At 40.0% G+C, this 23,388-nt stretch overlaps 1 protein-coding gene across 2 annotated transcripts in view; it reads right to left on the bottom strand.

The window, feature by feature from the left end:
- Window positions 1-379: 379 nt before the first annotated feature.
- The window catches only part of LOC132399847 (tyrosine-protein kinase HCK-like), a 154,490-nt gene continuing 131,481 nt past the window's right edge, over window positions 380-23,388 (bottom strand). For both annotated transcript variants that reach the window (XM_059980673.1, XM_059980672.1), the window contains exons 11-13: window positions 13,038-13,191; window positions 11,128-11,259; window positions 380-5,672 (exon numbers count right to left, since the gene is read on the bottom strand). In XM_059980673.1, the coding sequence (XP_059836656.1) occupies window positions 5,470-5,672; window positions 11,128-11,259; window positions 13,038-13,191 (489 nt within the window). In that variant the 3' untranslated portion in view covers window positions 380-5,469. The remainder of the gene's footprint in view (window positions 5,673-11,127; window positions 11,260-13,037; window positions 13,192-23,388) is intronic.

The raw sequence follows: 23,388 nt of genomic DNA, 5'->3' as shown, positions 1-23,388 counted from the left end.
TTAGTTAGAGCATGAAGGGTTTTGGGGAGAGGGGCTGAGAGAGAAATGAAGCAGTGGAGCAGACTCAAAGAGCCAAATGGCCTAATTGTGCTCAGATATGTTACCGTCTTATGGCCTTACAATGAGTTTCCTGGGACAATGGGGAAATACGAGCCTGGATTCTCTTTTGCTTTTTGTTGGGATTGCTGGCCATTGTATTTGCTGATGGAAGGGTAAACTTAGAAGTTCAAACAAGAAAATATTGCTGATATGTCCACTCTAAAAATGAAGACGGCTATGAAAATGTTTATAAAGATCAGATGTAAATTTGTACACTTCAGTACATAGAATTACTATTAATTCCACATTTTTGATTTGTTAAATTTCAGAACAAGTAATATTGAGATTAAGGCACTTTATTTCACACTTCAAGCCTTCATTGAAATATACATTATGTATTTTTGGAATTATAATTTCATGCTTTCAAGCCAAGTGAAAAATAAATGCAGTTTATAAACCTTAAAGCATCTGCATACTCTAATCCATACTAAGCAAAGCTACAATGCGCACAAATGACACCTAGTACGTTCATCGCTATAAATTATTCCCAAAACATACACACCTGATTAAAAAACTTAAAAACAAATATATTCTAACAATAAAAGAGGCCAATAAAATTCACGCTCTTTAAAAAAAATTATAGATTTGCATTACTTCACTAGTTTGGCTGCAGTAGCAATCTCTTTCTGTGTCAAGCTGCCCAATTTCCGGAACAGTCCTTCTGCTTCAAAGGCAATCCTGCTGGACTACCCTGCAACACACACAAAATGCTGGAGGAACTCAGCAGGCCAGGCAGCATCCATGGAAAAAAAGTACAGTCGACATTTCGGGCCAAAACCCTTCAGCAGTAGGGTACTTTTATTTTTGCACAGATGCTCTGTTACTCCTGCGTTTTGTGTGTGTTGCTCGGATTTCCAGCAGCTTCAGATTTGCAGCAGGTACAGTTCCCATTGCTGAAAAATGAATGTTTTTCCAGTAATTCACACTTTAAACTGCACATTCTGCATTTAGTTTGGACTGTGGGCTTGCTTATTTATATTCCAACAGAACAAATACTCTAACCTCCAGCCAAATCAACCTGGTGCCTTCTGTTTTGACAGGCCTTAGCTTTGGGCTAAGAGCATCAATTTTTCAGAAATTGGTTGCTGAACACTTTAGTGCTCAGTATTCTGAATTTACCTGAGCTTACCTTCTTAGCATTGTTAACTTCACACAAGAGGAATTGGCAGATATTCCATTAGTTGTCATAACCTTATTGGGGATTCAGGTGGAGCCAAACCCATTGGAACAGCTCCCTTAAAGAGGGAGTTGTTCCAATGGATCAGACTCCATTTGAACCATTCTGGAACCAGGGTCCTGGTAAATCACGTAACTTGGGCTGTAGATTGGGCTTTAAGCTAATTAGTAGGGGATAGGTTCAATAGCTTGGAGAAGTATGGATAAAAAGGGAAAGACAGTGGAGGCGAGGATACTAAAGTCTCTAGAATAAAGAATAAGAGAGATTTCAGAAAAGGATAAGAATTTACCTTTAGGCATCATAGAAACAAAATTGAGACGAAGGGTGGTGATTACTAGAATGAAAATGTCATATGTCAATGCACACAGTACACAAAATAAAGTAGATAAGCTTGTGCCACAGCTAGAAGTTGTTAAGTCTGACATTGTGGATTTCACAGAATAGTGGTTGAAGGAAGATCTCAGCTGGGAGCAAAATATCCACGGATAAATATCACATTGAAAAGACAGGCAGGTAGTTAGAAGGGGTGGCATGGCACTGTTGGTATAAAATGAAATGGTCTCTGGAAAGAAGTGACATAGGATCGGAAGATGTAGAATTCTTGTGAGTAGAGTTAAGAAACTGCAAGGGTAAAAAGACCCTGCTGGGAGTTATTACAGGCCTGAAAATAGTAGCCAGGATGTGATGTATGAATTAAAATGGGAGATAGAAAAGGCATGTAAAAAGGGCAATGTTACAATGGTATCAGGGGATTTCAATATGCAGGGAGATTGGGAAAATCAGGTTGATATTGGACTGCAAGTGAAGGAATTTGTAGAATGCCTATGAGATGGCTTTTTCAAGCAGCTTGTGGTCTAGCCCATTTGGGAAAAGGCAACTCTAGATTGGGTGTTGTATAATGTACCAGATTTGATTAAGGACCGTAAGGCAAAGGAACCCTTAGGAGTCAGTGTTCATAATATGGTAAAATTCACCCTGTAGTTTGAGAGGGAGAAGCTAAGATTGAATATATCAGTATTACTGTTGAGCAAAGGTAACTACAGAGGCACAAGAGATGAGCTGGCCAAAGTTGATTGGAAAGGGACAGTAGAAGAAATAATGGTAGAGTAACAATGGCTGGAGTTTCAGGGAATAATTCAGAAGACACATGAACATTTCATCTCAAGGAAAGTGAAGCATTCTAAAGGAAGAACAAGGCAATCATGTCTGATGAGGCAGTTCAAAGACAGCAAAAATAGCATACAATATAGCAAAAACTAGTTGGAAGCTAGAGGATTGTGAGCTTTTAAATACGAGCAGAAGACAATTAAAAAAGGAGAGAAAAAAATGAATATCAAGATAAGCTAACCAATAATGTTCAAGAGAACACGAGAAGTTTTTTCAGATATATAAGAGAGGCAAGACTGGATATCAACAGTTAGAAAATGATGCTGGAGGGGTACTAACGGGGAGCAAAGAAATGATGGATGAGTGAATGTGTATTTTCTGTCAGTATTCACTAAAGAAGACACCAGCAGTATGTCAGAAATTTGAGAATGTTAGGGATTGGAAATGAGCATAGTTGCTGTTACTGAGGAGAAGGTGCTTGGGAAGCTGAACGGTCTAAGATAAATAGGTCACATGGACCAGATGGACTACACCCCAGGGTTCTGAAAGAAATAGATGAAGAGATTGTAGAGGCATTATTAAAGATCTTTCAAGAGTCATTTCTGGAAGAGCTCTGGAAGTCTGGAAAGCTGCAAGTGTCACTGCGCTATTTAAGAACGGAGAGAGGCAAAAGACAGGAAACTACAGGCCAGTTAGCCTAAATTCATTGGTTGGCACAAAAGTTAGAGTCTATTATTAAGGATGGAGTTTTAGGGTACTTGGTGGCATATGATACAAATTCAGCATGCTTTCCTTAAGGGGAAATCTGCCTGACAAATCTGTTGGATTCTTGAGGAAGTAACAGGCTGGATAGACAAAGAAGAATCAGTGGATGTTGTTTACTTGGATTTTCAGAAAGCCTCTGACAAGGTGTCATACTTGAGGCTGCTTAACAAGATAAGATCCCATGGCATTACAGAATAGATACTAACATGGATAGAAGAGTGGCTGAGTGGCAGAAGGCAAAGAGTGGAAATCAAGCGGGCCTTTTCTGGTTGGCTCCCGGTGACAGGTGGTGTTCTGCAATGGTCAGTGTTGGGTCTACAAATATTTATGTTATATATTACAGAATGACAGATGACAGAATTAATGGCTTTGTGAGCAAGATAGGTAAAGCCATAGATAGTGTTGAGAAAGTAGAAGTCTGCAGAAGGACTTAAACGGATTTGGAGAATGGGCAGAGAGCTGACAAATGGAATATAGTATAGGGAAGCATATGGTCATGTACTTTGGTAGAAGGAATAAAGGCTTAGACTATTTTCTAAATGGGGAGAGAATTCAGAAATTGGAGGTGCAAAGGGATTTGGAAGTCCTGGTGCAGGATTTCCTAAAGGTTAACTTGCAGGTTAAGTCAGTTGTAAGGAAGGCAAATGTGATGCTAACAGTCATTTAATCAGGACTAGCATATAAAAGCAAGGATGTAACATTTTATAAGGATGTAATGCCTTATAAGGCTTTATAAGGCATTGGGGAAACCACATTTGGAGTATATTAACAGTTTTGGCCTTCATGTAAAAAAAAAATGATGTGCTGCCATTGGAGTGTGCCCAGAGGAGGTTTACAAGAATGCAAGAATTCACATACAAGGAGTGTTTGATGGCCTGTATTCACTGGAGTTTACAAGAATGAGGGGAAATCTCATTGAAACCTACTGAATACAGAAAGGCCTGGATAGAGTGGGCTTGGAGAAGATGTTGCTAATAATGGAAGAGTCTGAGACCAGAGGGCACAGCCTCAGAATGGAAGGATGACCTTTTAGAACAGAAATAAGGAGAAATTTCTTTTTAGCCAGAGGGTGTTAATCTGTGGAAGGCAAGTCAATGGGTATATTTAAAGTAGAGGTTGATAGGTTCTTGATTAGTAAGGGTGTCACAGGATGCTGGGAGAACATAGGAGAATTGGGTTGCGAGGGAAAATAAATTAGCCATGATCAAATAATGGAACAGACTCAATTGGCCAAATGGCCTAATTCTACTTCTGTCGTTTTTTTGGTCTAAAGCTAAACATTCTTTTATGGAAGCCTCACAATGCTGATGAGCAGAATGGTAATATGGACCAAAATCAAAAATACTGCAGATGCTGGAAATCTGAAACCAAAAAAAAAACAGAATGCTGGAAACATTCAGATGATCAGATGCACATTCTTGGACCTTTATTGTTAACTCTTGTCCTTCCACAGGCTAGTTGATCTGCTGATAGATATACGTATATAGGTACATAGGGAATATTTAAAACATTGGGTATATTCAAAGTGGAGATTGACAGGTTCTTGATTTGTAAGGACATTAACAGTTATGAGGAGAAGGCAGGAGAATGGGGCTGAGAGGGAAAATAAATCAGCCATGATCCTATGGCCGAGCAGACTCGATGCAATGAATGGCCTAAATTTGCTCCTATGTCTTATGGTTTTTTGAAAATATTTGTGATCATCAAATGCTTCTGTTATTTTTTAAGCAACTCTCTATACTCTACAGATTTTGGGAATATATGATTCAAGATTTTTACAAATAGATTAAGTTATTTCCTATAATCACTGTGTAGGTGACTACAACAACTATGTATGTTAAAGAAACACTCCATGTTATGAGATCCTTATGTGGTTCGGAAATAATTCAATTATTTTTCTATTTATGAAATATCTAATCGATATAGTTGCCTAAGGGACTATAGCCAAGAATCTGACATGGGAGTACTGCCTTCAGTATAAAAATAGTGCACAATAAAAAATAAATTGTGATGACAATGAATATACAGTACCAATATTATTTTAAACATTATTTCAGCAAAAATAAACCTTTTGTTCAGCCTTCCAAGAACTGACGATTTTTAAAAGATTTTTTAGAATATTTGTTACTACACATTAAAAAATGTCATTGAAAATATTTAACATTGAAAACACATTGACTACAGTTAATAATGTTAAAAATGATTCATTCTTTGGATGTGGTGCAAAAATGCAAGTGCAGATCTTAATGAGTCAAAACTAAAAACGGATGTTTTGAGTTACTTTTTTTGCATTGTTCAATTGTGTTCATATCGGCACTTCATTATGGCTGCTGCTGGTACTGGCTCTCTGTTGCTGTAAAGAAGTCTTCAAGAACGCTCTGCAAGTACTCAAAAGTGGGACGTTCCTCTGCTTTGTTCTTCCAGCACTTCATCATAATGTCATACAGCTCTACGGGGCACATATCTGGACGTGGCATTCGATAGCCATGTTCTAGTGAGCGGATCACATCCGGGTTTGACATTCCTTTAAATAAAGCAAATGTAACTAAGTGCTTAAATTTATTTCATTGTACTTCAATGTAGTCTTTCACCACATCTCTTTCAAACTTTAGCACATTTCCCCAACTCACTTATTAACTAGAGCATGAATTTAGGAAATGATTGGAAGACATTTCTGAGGACTTTGAATAATTAACTGCATGTTTGCTACTAATAGTCAGATTGAGTGAATTAAGTGCAAGTATTAGTCACTAGCTGTATGTTAACAAGACAATGCACAACATGGTACTCATCCTACATTTGGAGAGTTAATGTGATGCATATGTGTATTGTGGATGTGACAATGAATGGACTTTGGGGGTTAATGTGATGCATATGTGTACTTGTGGATATGCCAATGAATGGACTTTGAGGGTTAATGTGATGCATATGTGCACTTGTGGATGTGACAATAAATGGGGTTTGAGGGTTAATGTGATGCATATGTGTCTTGTGGATATGACAATGAGCGGACTTTGAGGGTTAATGTGATGTATATGTGTCTTGTGGATATGACAATGAATGGACTTTGAGGGTTAACGTGATACATATGTGTATTGTGGATGTGACAATGAACAGACTTTGAGGGTTAATGTGATGCATATGTGTATTGTGGATGTGACAATGAATGGACTTTGAGGGTTAATATGATGCATATGTTTATTGTGGATGTGATAAGAAATGGACTTTGAGGGTTAACAAGAGGCAGTTTTTCCACATAGTTAATTTCAAGTGCAGAAGATCAAGTCATCCAGGATGAATGAATGAATGGAGAGGGAGAGGGAGGGGGAGAGGGGAGAGAGGGGGAGATGGAGAGACTGGGGGGAGAGAGTTGGAGGGGAGGGGGAGAATGGGGACAAGGGTACAGAGGGGGAGAAAGGGGGAGAGATAGATGGCTAGGTAGATAAGGGAGATTATCTTTATTTCTCACATGTACATTGGAACATACATTGAGATGTGCTACTTGTGTTAGGGATGTGCTGAGGACAACCTGCAAGTGTCACCATGCTTGCAGCCCCATTAGAAACATAGAAAACCTACAGCACAATACAGGCCCTTCAGCCCACAAAGTTGTGCCAAACATGTCCCTACCTTAGAATTTACTAGGCTTACCTATAGCCCACTATTTTACTAAGCTCCATGTACCTATCTAAAAGCCTCTTAAAAGATCCTATTGTACCCGCCTCCACCACTGTTGCTGCAGCCCATTCCACACACTCACCATTCTCTGAGTAAAAAACTTACCCCTGACATGTCCTCTGTACTTACTCCCCAGCACCTTAAACCTGTGTCCCCTTGTGGCAACCATTTCAGCCCTGGGAAAAAGCCTCTGACTATCCACATGAACAATGCCTCTCATCATCTTATACATCTCTATCAGGTCACCTCTCATCCTCCATCACTCCAAGGAGAAAAGGCCGAGTTCACTCAACCTATTCTCATAAGGCATGCTCCCCAATCCAGGCAACGTCCTTGTAAATCTCCTATCCACCCTTTCTATGGTTTCCACATCCTTCCTGTCCAGAACTGAGCACAGTACTCCAAGTGGGATCTGACCAGGGTCCTATATAGCTGCAACATTACCTCTCGGTTCCTAAATTCGATTCCACGATTGATGAAGGCCAATACACCGTACGCCTTCCTAACCGCAGAGTCAACCTGCGCAGCTGCTTTGAGTGTCCTATGGACTCGGACCCCAAGATCCCTCTGATCCTCAACACTGCCAAGACTCTTACTGTTAATACTATATTCTGCCATCATATTTGACCTACCAAAATGAACTACTTCACACTTATCTGAGTTGAACTCTATCTGCCACTTCTCAGCCCAATTTTGCATCCCATCAGTGTCCTGCTGTAATCTCTGACAGCCCTCCACACTATCCATAACACCTCCAACTTTTGTGTCATCAGCAATCTTACTAACCCATCCCTCCACATTCTCATCTAGGCCATTTATAAAAATCACTAAGAGTAAGGGTCCCAGAACAGATCCCTGAGGCACTCCACTGGTTACCGACCTCCATGCAGAATATGACCCATCTACAACCACTCTTTGCCTTCTGTGGCAAGCCAGTTCTGGATCCACAAAGCAATGTTCCCTTGGATCCCATGCCTCCTTACTTTCTCAATGAGCCTTGCATGGGGTACCTTATCAAATGTCTTGCTGAAATCCATATAAACTACAGCTATTGCTCTTCCTTCATTAATGTATTTAGTCACATCCTCAAAAAATTCAATCAGGCTCCTAAGGCACGTCCTGCCCTTGACAAGGTCATGCGGACTGCTCCTAATCATATTATACCTCTCCAAATGTTCATAAATCCTGCCTCTCAGGATCTTCTCCATCAACTTACCAACCACTGAAGTAAGACTCACTGGTCTATAATTTCCTAGGCTATCCCTACTCCCTTTCTTGAATAAAGGAACAATATCCACAACCCTCCAATCCTCTGGAACCTTTCCTGTCTCCATCGATGATGCAAAGATAATCGCCAGAGGCTCAGCAATCTCCTCCCTCGCTTCCCACAATAGCCTGGGGTACATTTTGTCCGGTCCCAGCAACTTATCCAATTCGATGCTTTCCAAAAGCTCCAGCACATCCACTTTCTTAATATCTACATGCTCAAGCTTTTCAGTCCGCTGCAAGTCATCATGACAATCACCAAGATCCTTTTCCACAGTGAATACTGAAGTAAAGTATTCATTAAGTACCTCTGCTATTTCCTCCAGTTCTATACACACTTTCCCACTGTCACACTTGATAAGTTCTATGCGTTCACGTCTTATCCTCTTGCTCTTCACATACTTGTAGAATGACTTGGGGTTTTCCTTAATTCTGTTCGCCAAGTCCTTCTCATGGCCCCTTCTTGCTCTCCTAATTTCCTTCTTAAGTTCCTTCCTAGTAGCCAGATCTCCAGATCTCTAACATTACCTAGCTCTCTGAACCTTTTGTAAGCTGTTCTTTTCATCTTGACTAGATTTATTACAGCCTTTGTACGCCATGGTTCCTAAACTTCCCTGTCTCATTGGAACGTACCTATACAGTACTCTTCACAAATATCCCATGAACATTTGCCACATTTCTTCCGTACTTTTCCCTGAGAACATCTATTTACAATTTAAACCTCCAATTTCCTGCCTGATAGCCTCATAATTCCCCTTACTCCAATTAAACGCTTTTCTAACTTGTCTGTTCTCACCTCTCTCCAATGCAATTGTAAAGGAGATAGAGTTATGATCACTATTCCCAAAATGCTCTCCCACAGAGAGATCTGACACCTGACCAGGTTCATTTCCCGATACCAAATCTAGTACAGCCTCTCCCCTTGTAGGCTTATCTACACACTGTGTCAAGAAACCTTCCTGAACCCACCTAACAAACTCCACCCCATCTAAACCCCTTGCCCTAGGGAGATGCCAATTAATATTTTGAAATTAAAGTCTCCCATCACGACAATTTTTTTTAATTATTACACCTTTCCAGGATCTGTTTCCCTATTTGCTCCTCGATATCCCTGTTACTATTAGGCCGCCTATAAAAAACACCCAGTAGAGCTATTGACCCCTTCCTATTCCTAACCTCCACCCACAGAGACTCCGTAGACAATCCCTCCATGGTGGCCACCCTTTCTGCAGCCCTGACACTATCTCTGATCAGTGCCATGCCCCCACCTCTTTTGCCTCCTCTCTGTCCTTTCTGAAACATCTAAAACCTGGCACTTGAAGTAACCAATCCTGTATCTGAGCCATCCAAGTCTCTGTAATGGCCACCACATCATAGCTCCAAGTACTGATCCACGCTCTAAGCTCATCCACTTTGTTCACAACACTCCTTGCATTAAAATAGACACATCTCAAACCTTCGGTCTGAGCGCGTCCCTTCTCTATTCGTCTGCCTATCATCCCTCTCGCACTGTCTACAAGCTTTCTCTATTTGTAAGGTAACTTCCTCTTCCCCAGTCTCTTCAGTCCGGTTCCCACCCCCCAACAATTCTAGTTTAAACTCTCCCCAGTAGCCTTAGCAAATCTCCCCACCAGGATATTGGTCCCCCCCGGATTCAAATGCAACTCGTCCTTTTTGCACAGGTCACATCTGCCCCAAAAGTGGTCCCAATGATCCAGAAATCTGAATCCCTGCCCCCTGCTCCAATCCCTCAGCCACACATTTATCCTCCAACTCATTCTCCTCCTATTCTCTCTGTCGCATGGCACAGGCAGTAATCCTGAGATTACTACCTTTGCGGTCCTGCTTCTTAGCTTCCTTCCTAACTCCCTGTAGTCTTCTTTCAGGACCTCGTCCCTTTTCCTACCTATGTCATAGGTAGCAATTACCTCTGGCTGTTCTCCCTCCCACCACAGGATACCTTGGACACTATCCGAAACATCCCAGACCCTGGCACCTGGGAGGCAAACTACCATCCAAGTTTCTTACCTGCGCCCACAGAATCGCCTGTCTGACCCCCTAACTATAGAGTCCCCTATCACTACTGCCTTCCTCTTCCCTACCCTCCCCTTCTGTCGCCTAAACAGTACTTAAACAGGAGTACTTATTGTCAATGGGTACAGCCACAGGGGTATTCTCTAGCACCTGACTCTTTCCCTTCCCGCTCCTGACAGTGACCCATTTGTCCATCTCCCGAGGCCCCTGGTGTGACCACCTGCCTGTAACTCCTTTCTATCACCTCCTTGTTCTCCCTGACCAGGCAAAGGTCATTGAGTTGCAACTCCACTTCCCTAACTCGGTCCCTCAGGAGCTGCAGCTCGACATACCTGGTGCAGATATGGCCGTCCAGGAGGCTGGGAGACTCCAGGACCCACCACATTTGACACCAAGCACAGAAAACTGGCCTCACACACATACTTCCTACCTCGCCTCATCCCGTTACTGCCTAAGCCCGTTGAGCCAAAGCCCTACCACTCTGCTGCCTCTCACTCCGCTGCCCGCTGGATATGGCGGTCTTCTTTTCAAAACTTTCGTGCTCTACTGGCTGATGTCACGCACCTGTGCAGTCTCGCCTCTCTTTAACCTGAGTAGTAAAAAACTTCCTTCACTCCGAAAAATCAGCAGTTCACTCGCAGCCTTCTTGCACCATCCCTCACTCGTCTGTCTTTTTGGACTGCAGAGCACCTGGAGGAAACCCAAGTGATTCAACAGAATCTACTTAAAGACACCAGCAGAAATTAATCCCTGATCTTACAGCCATTGCATCGGAAAGCATTGGGGCTAACCACTTCTCTACGGTGCTGCTCTGGTCCAATGTTAAATAAGTACCTGAGTCAGGGGATTTAACCACTGCAGTATGAATATTAAATGCATCTATTTCACACTGACCTCCACAGATATAGTGAGTACACATTTGATAGGTATGAAGTGAGGCAAGGTTCATGCAGCAAAACTACAGTTCTGCTTAGCATGGAAGGATGACGATCTCTACAGACCTGGATATGGAGTTCGGCCATATGTGATAGTTTCCATGAGAACGATTCCAAAGGACCACACATCGGATTTGATTGTAAATGATCCAAAGTTAATGGCTTCTGGTGCTGTCCATTTAATGGGAAATTTGGCACCTAGCAAGTAGCAAATGGAGATTATAGAATCAATGCCTGGAAGATCAACATTACAAAAACACAAGAGATTCTGCAGATGTTGGAAAAACTGAGCATCCCACACAAAATGCTGGAGCAATTCAGCAAGTCAGGTAGCATCTTGCTGAGATGGAGTCAACTCGCTAAGGTGCATCAAGCAAGTGAAAATTCTTTCTGTTTCAGTACAGGGCATATTTCACATGCAAACCTGCAATGCGATACACAAACAATTGTTGTTACCCTGCACTATATTGGAGTGGACAGTCTTTCTAAAACCACATGCCTCTCCACTTATTGGTCACTGTAAGACAGAATGAAATCCAATTATCCCTTTCTGAACAGAGTGCACTGACAACAGGTTTATACAACAGTGAATGGCAAAATGCAAAATGCAGTAAGTATCACCAACTTAGCATGGAAGGATTTAAACTTCAGTGAACACTGCAGACATCATTAACCTTGTTCCTCACTGAGGTATAGGGAGAAAATCTGCTCTAAAAACATTTGTTTAGAATTTAGAGATACCTCACGGTAACAGGCCCTTCTGGCTAAAGGTGGCCGTGCTACCCAATTATGCCCACTGACCTGAATATCTTTGGAAAATGTATGGAAACCAAAGCACCCACAGGAAATGCACGTGGTCACGATAAGAATGAACACAATCCTTACAGACGGGTGCCCTGGTTACTGGCACTGTAATAGTGCTTTGCTAACGCTTTTTATCACGCCGCCCCTGTGCTATCATGGGCCCAACATATCGATGAAATTACGAAGAAGTCGTGACAGTGGCTCTACTTCATTAGGAGCTTGGGGAGATTATCTATGTCACCAAAGACTCATACAAATTTCTATAGGTGTAAGGTGGAGAGCATTTTAACTGTTTGCATCACAGCCTGGTATGGAATTTAATGGATTGCAGGAAGCTACAGAGAGTTATCAGCTAATTCTATCATGGGCACAATCCTGCCCACCATTGAGGGTATCTTCAAGAGGAGGTGGCATTCATCATTATGGACCTTCACAATCCACAATATGTCCTGTTCTTGTTACTATTATCAGGGAGGAGTTACAGGAGCCTGAAGGCCCATGTTCAAATCCCTTCCACCATCAGATTTCTGAATAGCCCATAAATCTATCACACGACCTCGATTTTCCTTTTTCTCCCTCTGCTACTTATCTATGTAATTTATAGTGATTTCAATGTCTTTGCTCTGTACTGCTGCCACAAAGGAACAAATTTTACATCATATGTCAATGATAATAAATCTGATTCACTGTTCTTAGAATAAGACAGTAATGGGACCTCTTCCAACAGTGACCACATTAGTAATCAATTTGATTTGAAGGAATGAAGAACGACACAAATAAAGTTTTAGATTTAAGTAAGGTGAACGTTGCAAGGAAAATATGATTACTCTACAGATGAACAGAAGAAGCTTTAGTATAATACAGATCTTGTACATACCTTTACTTGAAGAATAACTCATTTGCAATCATTAATTTAGGTTAGAAATAGAATCAAGCTAAATGAAATGGCTTGTACAGATTGCAATGAGGTGCTGAAACTCAGAAAATTCAGAGATCCACAAAAGGCAATAGAGGATATATTGGATGCAATATGATACTAAATGTGATTTCTGGAAAGGCAGAATATTAATTAGTAGTTTCAGAGACACTTAGTGATAATGGTGCAGTTGCTGGCTTGCAAACTCATCTTGTACATAGCTGGGGATGCAGACAGCTTCCATGGATTAACATACCTTCTCTGGCTGTATATTCATTATCTTCAATTATTCTGGCTAGGCCAAAGTCAGCGATCTTGCAAACCAGCGTGTGAGACACTAAGATATTGGCAGCCCTCAAATCTCTGTGTATGTAATTCTTGGATTCAATATAGGCCATTCCTTCTGCAATCTTAAAATAACAAGTCATTAGAATTACATATGATTCAATTAAATAAACATTCCTACACCATAAGGGTATAGCTAATTCTACAATAATTGATTTACAATTAAAACACCAGAAATTTATTCACCCTGATAACGAATTGTTTATGATATTCCCTAAGTTACTTCAAGATTAACTATTAGTTAAAAGTTGGAGCAGCATTAATTACCCAACTGCCAACTTCAAAATGATTTTCAAGTTGAATCACTTTCCTTTTCTGAAGGACTGTCACTGCTTGGCAACAAGTCCAGGATCATAGACAGGACATAGAATTTCCGCTGGTAATCACATGCATGGCACATCCAACAATGATGCAACTGGTTTTTAAAGAATGGTTTTAAACTTCCTCTACAGTTTGGCAATTAAGTTTATACAACTGTTTAATCTCAATGAGAAGTATGATATAATGGTGGCAAAAACCAGACAGAAATAACTTTATTGTCTGAACTTCTTCCTTAATCTAAGGTTCTCTGTATTTTTTTTTGTGCACTGAATTGTAGGATGTAGATGGCACTAGCAAGACCCAGTATTTATTGTCCATAGCCAATTGCTCCAGAACTGTAGATGCTGTTCAGGAACAACTATATCAGTGGCTCTAGGGTCACATTTAAGCCTCATAAGGCTGATAAATGGATTTTGCAACAAGCTAGTACTTATGGTTACTGTTATTTACATAAACTTAACTTCCAAGCTGCCATGTGATATTTGAGTTCATGACTCCAGATCAGACTCTGGACACTCGTCAATTAATCAAGATTCAAGATTAGTTAATGTCATTTCCAGTGCACAAGTGTAAAGGAGAATTGTTATTGCAGATCCAATGCAGCGTAAAAAACACAGTAGATAAAGACAGACTAAAAATACTCTATATATATATATATATATATATATATATATATATATACACACACACACATATATATACACATATACAGATTGTATGTGCCTAAAGTAACTCTAGATACAGAAGTATCTGCATATAAGGCTACGATCACCATATCTTTGCAATACAACTAGTACAAAGGTACAGTAGGAAAATAAAAAAAGCCTAAAATAGGTTTACTGTTTATTGCTAGGAAGCTTGAATGTAAAGTTAGTGAGGTTTTGCTTTGGCTATGTAGTGTAATACCTCATCTGGAATATTGGACAGAGTTGGCTTACTCATTTAGGGAAGAATGTAAATGCTTTGGAAACAGTTCAGAGAATAGAAAAACAATTGGAATGGGATATTTGTCTTATGAAGAACTGCTAGCACTTAGAAGAAAGCTAGGTTAATTGATTGAAACACAAGGTGCTGAAATGTCTTGCTGGATGGCACTGGAAAAGGTGTTTTCTCTTGTGGAAGAATGCAGAGCTAGGTGTTCTTTAAAAAATAAGTAGCACCCATTTCGGAAATAGACACCACCTTTCCTTTCAAAGGCATGAGAGGTTTTGGAACATTTTCATTCAATTAGTGGTGAAAGCAGTGTTTAAGGCATGTGTAGATCGATACATGATAGGCAAGGGGATAAAAGCTTACCACTGGGAAATGTTACCATCAGGTCAGCCATAGTCTTACTTAATGGTGTAAAAGACTTAAGGGGATATGTTGACAGCTACTGCTCCTAATTGGTATGTTGATATGTGCTGTGATATATTTCTTCTGGCTGGACTCATGGCCCTGTTGTTTGTCCATCCCAACCCATTTCCACATCTACTCTAAGCTTCTATTTAATTCTGTTTATAATTAGCTTCTTTCCATCATTCTTTTTTTCTGTTTTGATTAATATTCCATAATCTGCATTAAAAAAAATTTCAACCACATTCCAAATTTTAATACCACCCATCTTCTAATTAGGAACAAGTCCGGTTCACCCACCATCCCCAAAACAACAAATTTCACAACGTATGTCACTGATATTAAACCTGATTCTGATTACTCTAACCCAGGGGTGGGCAAACTTTTTGACTTGAGGGCCACAAAGGGTTCTAAAATTTGACAGGGGGGCCGGACCAGGAGCAGATGGATGCAGTGTTTTGGTAATACACCTCATAAGAGAAAATAAAATATCATGGGATATGTAGAAAACATGTGCTTTAATTTCAATTGAAAATGAACAAATGCATTACAACAAAATATCTGTCCCATGGTATTTAGCTATTTATTGAAATGACTTTTAAAACACTGAAAATTAAATGAATAAAATACAGCTTTTTTTTAATAGTAACAGTTATTATTTTAAAACACTGAAAATTCTGTTATCCTTCAAGATATTAACATCATCACTCTCCTCCTGACTGTCTTTATTTCAAAAAATGGTAGGAGATGCAGGTCTACTTGTCCTGCTCCTTCTTACTCAATTGTCCCGTGCCAAAACTCAACAACGACCCGCACAATGACAGAACAGTGAGAGTGCGCCAGTATGCGGAGCGCGTTATTTGATCTGGAGCGCATTTTTTATTTTGAGAACTTACGTGCACCTGCGCACTACTCATGTCCATCACTTAACAGAAATGACATGTAACATGTAAGGCTTATTGAAAAAAATATTTTCAAATGCATTTTTTACATAACACAACAAAGAAACTTATTTTTAATTTCAGTGGGAACAGTGTTGTTGGTCTCCCTTTTTAGCCAGCGCATCAAAGTCTGGATTTAGTTTTGTTGTGGCGATTCTCAGGATGGATCTGAGGTGTTGGTCAGTTAACTTGGATCTGTGGCTGGCTTTGTTGATGTTCATGATGCTGAACACCTGTTCACACAAATAGGTTGAGCCGAACAAAGAGTAAAGCACAAATGTGGAGTAATACGCTGCACCTCAACAAAGGTCAATGTGTAGCGGTGTGCTACATGCAATGCTAAAATTACGACACGGAGTCGGTAACTGCAGTCAAAGAAAAAAAACTTTATTCGAAATCCCCAGCCTCACTTTTAAGCCTCCCTCAACCTGCTCCCCGTAGCGCAGAGGCTCCAAAGCTCTGTGCTCGCAAATCCCCGCAGGCTATCTCCCTTAGCCGGAACGCTGGCTAATTGTGAGCCGGTTGGGATGTGCCAGGAAATGGGTCGCCACAAATGTATATAGAGTGCGTCATCTATTGGGAAAACGCCAGAATTGCGGGGAAAAAACGTTAACAAGGTTTATTAATATAATTTCATCAAGTTCTGTGGGCCGGATTAAAAAGCTTAACGGGCCGCATATGGCCCGCGGGCCGTAGTTTGCCCATGCCTGCTCTAACCTGTACTGGCTCCTTATCGAGGAGTGCCCTATTTCAGTTTTTTCCCCCCGAAATCCAGCCCTAAGATCCACAGAGATAACTGTGCTCCTCCAAATCTGTCTGATAGCACATCTAAGAACTTAACTACGCAGCATTGTCTTCTAATGTCAACGTCCTATACTCTGGAACCACCTCCCCCCACCGAATCTCCATGTTTCTCTATACTCTTATATTTGTTAAAATATATATCTTTGGCTGATTTTTAGGTTATCTTCATATTTCTTCATACATCATTTCATATCAAAATTTTGAAATTGCTTCCTTGATCTAATACACATGAATTACAGTGAAGCTATTGATAAAGGCAATAGGATTATAATGCATTACATGAATGAATGGAAAGCCTTCCCTCACTCCACCCTCTGTTTTGCTTTCAATAAGAACCAAGAAGTAGAGAAGGGGATGAAGAAAGTAGTTTCATTTTCCAAACAGTATACATTTTACGTATCGTGGATGATGGCCGGTTTAATCTAACAGAGGAATTCCTGTAAAAATCATTTTCTCTCCAAATAATGAAACAAATTCCAAGAGTTTTGCAGACAACACATTACATGAAATGGACATTTGTACATCTTTTCAAATTTTCAAGGAACATGCTTCAGTTTATGCATTGTTGTTGACAGTTCCAAATACAACTATTGGCAGATTGAGTAGCCAACAAGTCACATCACAAAATTCACCAGATAGCCCAGGAATGATTGGGGAGTCAAAAATAAAGCAACTGAATTTTAATAGAGTTTTCCTTCCAGTTTAATAACTAGCTTTTCCCAGTTTTTCCTCTCTCCCTCAATCTTTTTCTGAGATTAATAATAACGCTGAGGCTTTATAAGGCACTGGTATGTATTGTGAGCAGTTTTGCTCCCCTTATCTAAGGAAGGATGTGCTGACAATGGAGAGAGTTCACAAGAATGATTCTGGGAATGAAAGGTTTATCAAGTGAGGAATAATTGATTGCACTGGGCCTTTATTAGCTGGAATTTAAAAGGATGAGGTGGGGGGAGGGTAATCTCATTGAAGCCTATTGAATTTGAAAGGCCTCAGAACAGAGGCAGAGTAGATGTGGAGAGGATGTTTCCTATAGTGGCAGAGTCTAGGACCAGAGGGCATAGCCTCAGAACAGAGGAATGTCCATTTAGAAAGGAGATGAGGAGCAATTTCCAGAGGGTAGTTAAACTGTGGAACTCTTCGTCATAGGTGGCTGTGGAGGCCAAGTGATTGGGTGTACTTAAAGCGGAGCTTGATAGATTCTTGATTAGTCAGGGAGTGAAAGACTATGGGGAGAAGGCAAGAGAATGGCTTTGAGAGGGAAATGGATCAGCCACGATGAAATGGCAGAGCAGACTCGATGGACTGAGTGGCCTAATTCTGCTCCTTTGTCTTCTGGCCTTGTTTATATAATCCAAAAATAATTTTAAAAGCCTGGGATATTCTGGAAAACAGACCATGTGGTCAAGTTGCTGCATTAGCCCATGGAATAGCTGCTCATGTGAATATTTAATACTCAACTATCTTTTGAACTTCACCCAGTTTCACTTTTCTTGGGAAGAACAAACCATGCAATCTAACCTGTGGATTTGCTGTGGTTTAAAGCTTAAGTATTTGGGCAGAGGATAAAAAAGGAACTTTTTTTTTCAGCTCCTACTGTAAATGTTGAGCCTGTTAAACAGAACATGTTAAAGAGCATTTCCTTGTACTGTAAGGCATACACATGTTTAATGATATTTTTAGAATGCAAACCACCTCAACCATTGGCTTTTGAAGTATTTGCACATGACCAAGACTATTGATATGAATGTGTGACATAGGATATTGCTGAGATAAAATATGCACAAACTGTTTTTGATCAGTTTACTCTTTGGGTCCCAGAGGCTTCCAGTCACAGGGTGACAGCTGTTAACTGTTTTAAGTAACCCTGATAAAAAAAAAACTGAGGGGCTGACACAGAGCAAGCAAATAAAGTGAATATTTTCAGTTCCTCAAATAGTACTGTACTTTAGCAAGCAATGGTATTTTGGGTCACAGAACACATTTGAGAGCTTCTCTTTAGTATGATGATTCATAGGTGATATCTCATGGTAGGAGGAAAGGTAAACATTGTCCAGCCTGATTCTGCCTTCTCCTAAAATCCCCCCAGAAGGATATATTTTCCCCCACAGGGATTTTAAGATGGCATTCAGGACAATGAACTTCCTTGCTTGCCTTCCTCTATTACAATTAATAAGTAAGCTACCCTGATGAGATTAGTTAACTGTATAAAAAGAAAATTAAAACTGGGAAATGTAGGGTTTTCTATGATTTTGTGTTGGTGAATTTTATGGTGATTTCTATGTTGGTGAAAATTAATGTAGCCTTTGATAGTTTGACCAACTGCTTTGTGACACCTCGCTCTCAGGAGCGGTCAAGTGTGCCTGATAAGGGTTATCAGTTGGCAAAAAAAACAGATAGTACGCTGCAACAGCACATTAGTGTAAAGAAGTTTTATTTAGTGCCAGGGAAAAAGTGCCGGGCTGCCCAAAAGTTGTGTAGAAAAAAAATACAAGTAGACAAATGAAAAATAAACATACATGCATAAAAATTTACAAATATAGATATGTTTTTTCCATGACACACTTTGTCTTTAACTTCACAATATAACTATTCAGCAACTGTCAACTCCAAACAAAGGCAGACTGAGCATTTGAATCTGCCTCCACCTGGCCTAGAAGGACCAGGAAATTCTACTGTTGGTCTTTGGGGGGGGGGGGGGTGTGAAATCACATGATCAAACCATAATAATTACTTCAGATGCAGAACTGGAACATTTTAAACATGGATTCTAACATCCTATAGTTTTACTCCACAATAAATGCCTTAGTTAAACTCACAGATCAGTGTCCACATGCTCAGACGAATATAAAAGAATAATGCTCCCCAACTCCTCCCCTCCCACCAGTGGCGTTGCCTGCCGTAAGGCATATTGCACCTGCTCCCACTAACCCAGGCATTATTTTAGGATGCCCCAAACTGTCCCTAGAGTCTTCTGGGACAGTTCTGCTGTCTCCAAACATGATGTAATGGTATGAGTGAAAAGAAATTAAACTGTTAGGAATGCCTGTGTCTAGCATCCTAATTTTTATGAGTTATAAACAGTAGAGCACATTAACTGAAGGGATTGTTTTGATTAGCCAAGTAAGCAATTGTTTTACTGTTGGGGTATGTAAATGGTGAACTCCCAAGAAATGTAGAATGGGAGGACAAAGTGTGTGAACTACTGGGAAACTAGACCAGGGACAGAACAAGGACAAGTGACTAATCAGGCAAAGGGGCAATGCTAGCGGCAGAATTAATATTGCCACCCTGTTCTGAGACACCCTTGCTTCAAGAAAATGAGATACATTAATATTTTGTCAATTGCCCCATATAATCCCAGTGGCCATTATTAATGTTATTAACAATATAATTTTGGAGATTCCAACCTAAAAATTTAAAAAGCATTTAATTAAGTTTTCTTTATTTTAACATTTTTAAACAACTCACTTACTTCAGTTTGGTCTCAAAGTTCCCAAGGTTGCTTCGAAGCGATTAAGGAGCAAGTTTTGCTAGACTGGAGTCCAACAGCACCACAGATCTTTAGCTACAGAATTTTCAGCTAGTCTACTTATATGCAGTCAGTAGGTAATAAAGAAGTCTGAGACCCACCAAATGACAGATGCTTCCACAATCTGTCAACATCCCCAGTCAAAAGCTCTCACATGGAGTCCAGTGGGACTAGCCAGTGATACTGAGCTTATAATTATATGTTGGGTCAGCCTTAATGTTGATCCCATTGACATCAGTGGGATTCTTGGGCTTTGCATTAGGAGATAAAGTGAAAGGCAAAGAATTTAATTTAAAGGTAATATTTTTAGCTATTTGTAAGTATAATGACTTCAATTAATTTAAAATACTTTAAAAAATTTTTTATATAGGTTTAGATGCCATTCTGCATTAGAGACATTTAAAAATTATAATGCCTTACAGTTTTGATTTAAGTCAAAGCTCCAGCCCTAATTTTGCCTTCTTTCAAAGACTGTCAGGCATGTTTTGGGATGGAGCCTTTCATTCTTCACTGCATGGCCATCTGCATTCTTTCTAGATGACTGAGTATCTGCTGTGCGTGAACTTAAACAAAATCTGGTCAATGCGTATGTGGTTGTAACTTAGCCAAATATTTAGGGGCATCCACTGTTTTAGTTAACTATGTAAGGATTTCACAGATATCATGAAAGATTATACAATGCTTGAAGTATTTTCAAGTACTTCTTGGCCACAATAGCCCAAGTTATAACTAAGGTGACCACAAAACAATGGGACATGGGTTTCAGCAGCTGGGATTACAAAAGTACTTGTCAAAACTAGTCAGGATGGGGAACGTCACATTGCAGGTATAATGGTTCTTTGCAGACAAACAAGTCTACAAGCTTTATTTGGCTATAGTGGAACACATGATCATTGGAACCGACATGTTTACTCAAAAATTAGCTATTATAATTCATCTTGTATATAGAATTGTGTAACACATTACAATAGTCGTCCCCCCCCCCACCCGGTTTCACCTATTACCTACCTCCCCATCCCCCATCTTATTACTCTGATTGATCACCTTTTTTTCTAGTCTTGCTGAATGGTCTTGGCCCAAATCAACAACTGTACATAGATGCTGCCTGGACTGCTGAGTTCCTCCAACATTTTGTGTGTGTTAAATTACAATAGTTATTCAGATGTTTAGAATAATTGACCCAGGCTAATAATAAGGAAGACAAATGGAATGTTACACTTGAAAGCACAGGGTACGCCATGCAAAAGTTAGGAAGTCTTTCAGCTTTTCTGGGCATATGTGAGGACATACTTGTTGTGCGGTGTGTTATGTGCAGGTTTGATTTCCTCATTTAAGTAGGAAGCTGTTCAGAAGGTTTACTGGAATGATATTTGGTATGCAGAGATTGCCTTAAAAGGAAAGGATAAGCAAGGTTAAACTTTACACATTGAATTTCAGTAGAATGGCATGTGATTTTATTGAAGGATACAAGATTCCAAAGGGGTTAATGAGAGTAGATGCTAAGAAAGTATTTTCTCTCATGGGAGGAAGAAACTAGAATTACAGTCATAGCTTCAGAAAAAGTAAGTTGCCTATTTAAAAAGCAAGTTATAAATCTTGGATTTCACTAGTGATGCACCATCAATAACTCCCTCTGAGACGTAAAGGCGAGATATCGGCTTTTATTGACTGGAAGAAAGAACAAACAGTAGTTGACCACTGTACTACATCCTGGAGACTGAGAGGCCTGGCTCAGGCATCAATCGCCTTATACAGGGGTCTGTGGGAGGAGCCACAGGAGCAATCAGCAGGGGGCGTGTCCAGACAGGTATATGTAGTTCACCACATTTAGCCTCAGCCATTCTCAGAATATATTTAATTATATACATTTCCAACATATATTTATGGAGTACAGAGTAAGGATTGGAAGCCAAGTTTGTGTATTTAATATTTCAGTAATATTTGAGTAATATTGAAGTACATTGTTTGAGTAAGCATTCTTTGTTCATTTAAATAATTCTTTATGGGTTATATGTAAAAGCACACGAATGGCACATGCCACTATGCCACCACATCATATGCTAAAAGCAAAATACGAAGTGTACATGCTTTCTCAGGCTCCGGTGTTTTACTTTCATTTAGTTTTATGTTGTGGAGTTACAAAACGTAACAGTGGCAACAAAGAGTTAAACAAATTTAAGACAACTACCTACCTATTGAAGCACAGTGAGATGTTAAAGCTAAAAGACAGTGCAGAGAGACGTTGGAGTTAAAAAAATGTTATACAAGATGAGTTAAAAAAGGAGAAGACTGTCGAGTTTAAAAAAAGGCAGGAAACAGACAAATGCATGGGTTCATAAACAGTGAGCAATGGGACACAGGATTGGGTAGCCTTGAGATTTACGTGTGAAAACTAACAAGAGACAAACAATATGGTTTACACCGAAAGTGAACAGCAAATTAATTAAAATGGAATGGGCAGTGCCTCAGGTGCTTCAGTCATTCCAAAAAATGAGTCTGATTGGGATTTCAAAGGTACTGAACTGAAGTCTGCAGATACCCAACTAAGAACTTGTCCTGAGAAAATATAACTCCTGTGGGAATGACATTCATAACAGTGAAATACAACAACCAACAAGCCACATTCGGCTTGTACGTGGTAGAAACAGTAGTGCCAGCATTGTGCAGATGTGATTGACTGAGGCAGCTGCACCATGATTGGAGACCCATCCACCATTTGCATGCCACATACCCTGTAATAATCGGCAACTGAAATAAATTAAGAAAAGTACTGGATAATGCTTCCACAGTGTTCAAGGATGGCATTGGAAAACTCAAACATATCAAGGGTAAAATAGTTTCAAATGAAAATGTCACACCCAAGTTTTACGAAGCCCGTCTTGTTCCTTATGCCATCTGTGATAAAGTAGCCAGTGAGCAAGATTGCATGGAGGCTGAAGGAATTCTTTCCAAGGTTGAGAGGAGCCCATGGGCAATGCCAGTGGTCCCAGTAGCCAAGAAGAATGGGTCTGTCAGGATCTGTGGTGATTGTAAGATCACCATCAACCTAGTACTGAACATAGATCAATACCCTCTGCCCAGGATAGAGGATATCTTTGCAAACCTTTCTGGAGGAATATATTTAAGCAAAGCGGACTCAGATGAAACCTTAGATGCAGATGCAGGAAGAGTCCGAAGAGTTTCTCACCATAAACACTCACTATTTATTGCTATAATAGGCTTATTTTTGGAGTAGTATTTGCACCTTTACTCTGGCAGAAAACTATGGATCAGGAGCTGCAAGGCTGAACAGGCTCTTAGTGTTACCTGGATGATAGGGACATCTCCGAAAT

Source organism: Hypanus sabinus, chromosome 9, assembly GCF_030144855.1.
Source record: "Hypanus sabinus isolate sHypSab1 chromosome 9, sHypSab1.hap1, whole genome shotgun sequence".
Taxonomy (NCBI): Eukaryota; Metazoa; Chordata; class Chondrichthyes; order Myliobatiformes; family Dasyatidae; genus Hypanus; species Hypanus sabinus.
This window is presented reverse-complemented; position numbering and strand designations above follow the sequence as displayed.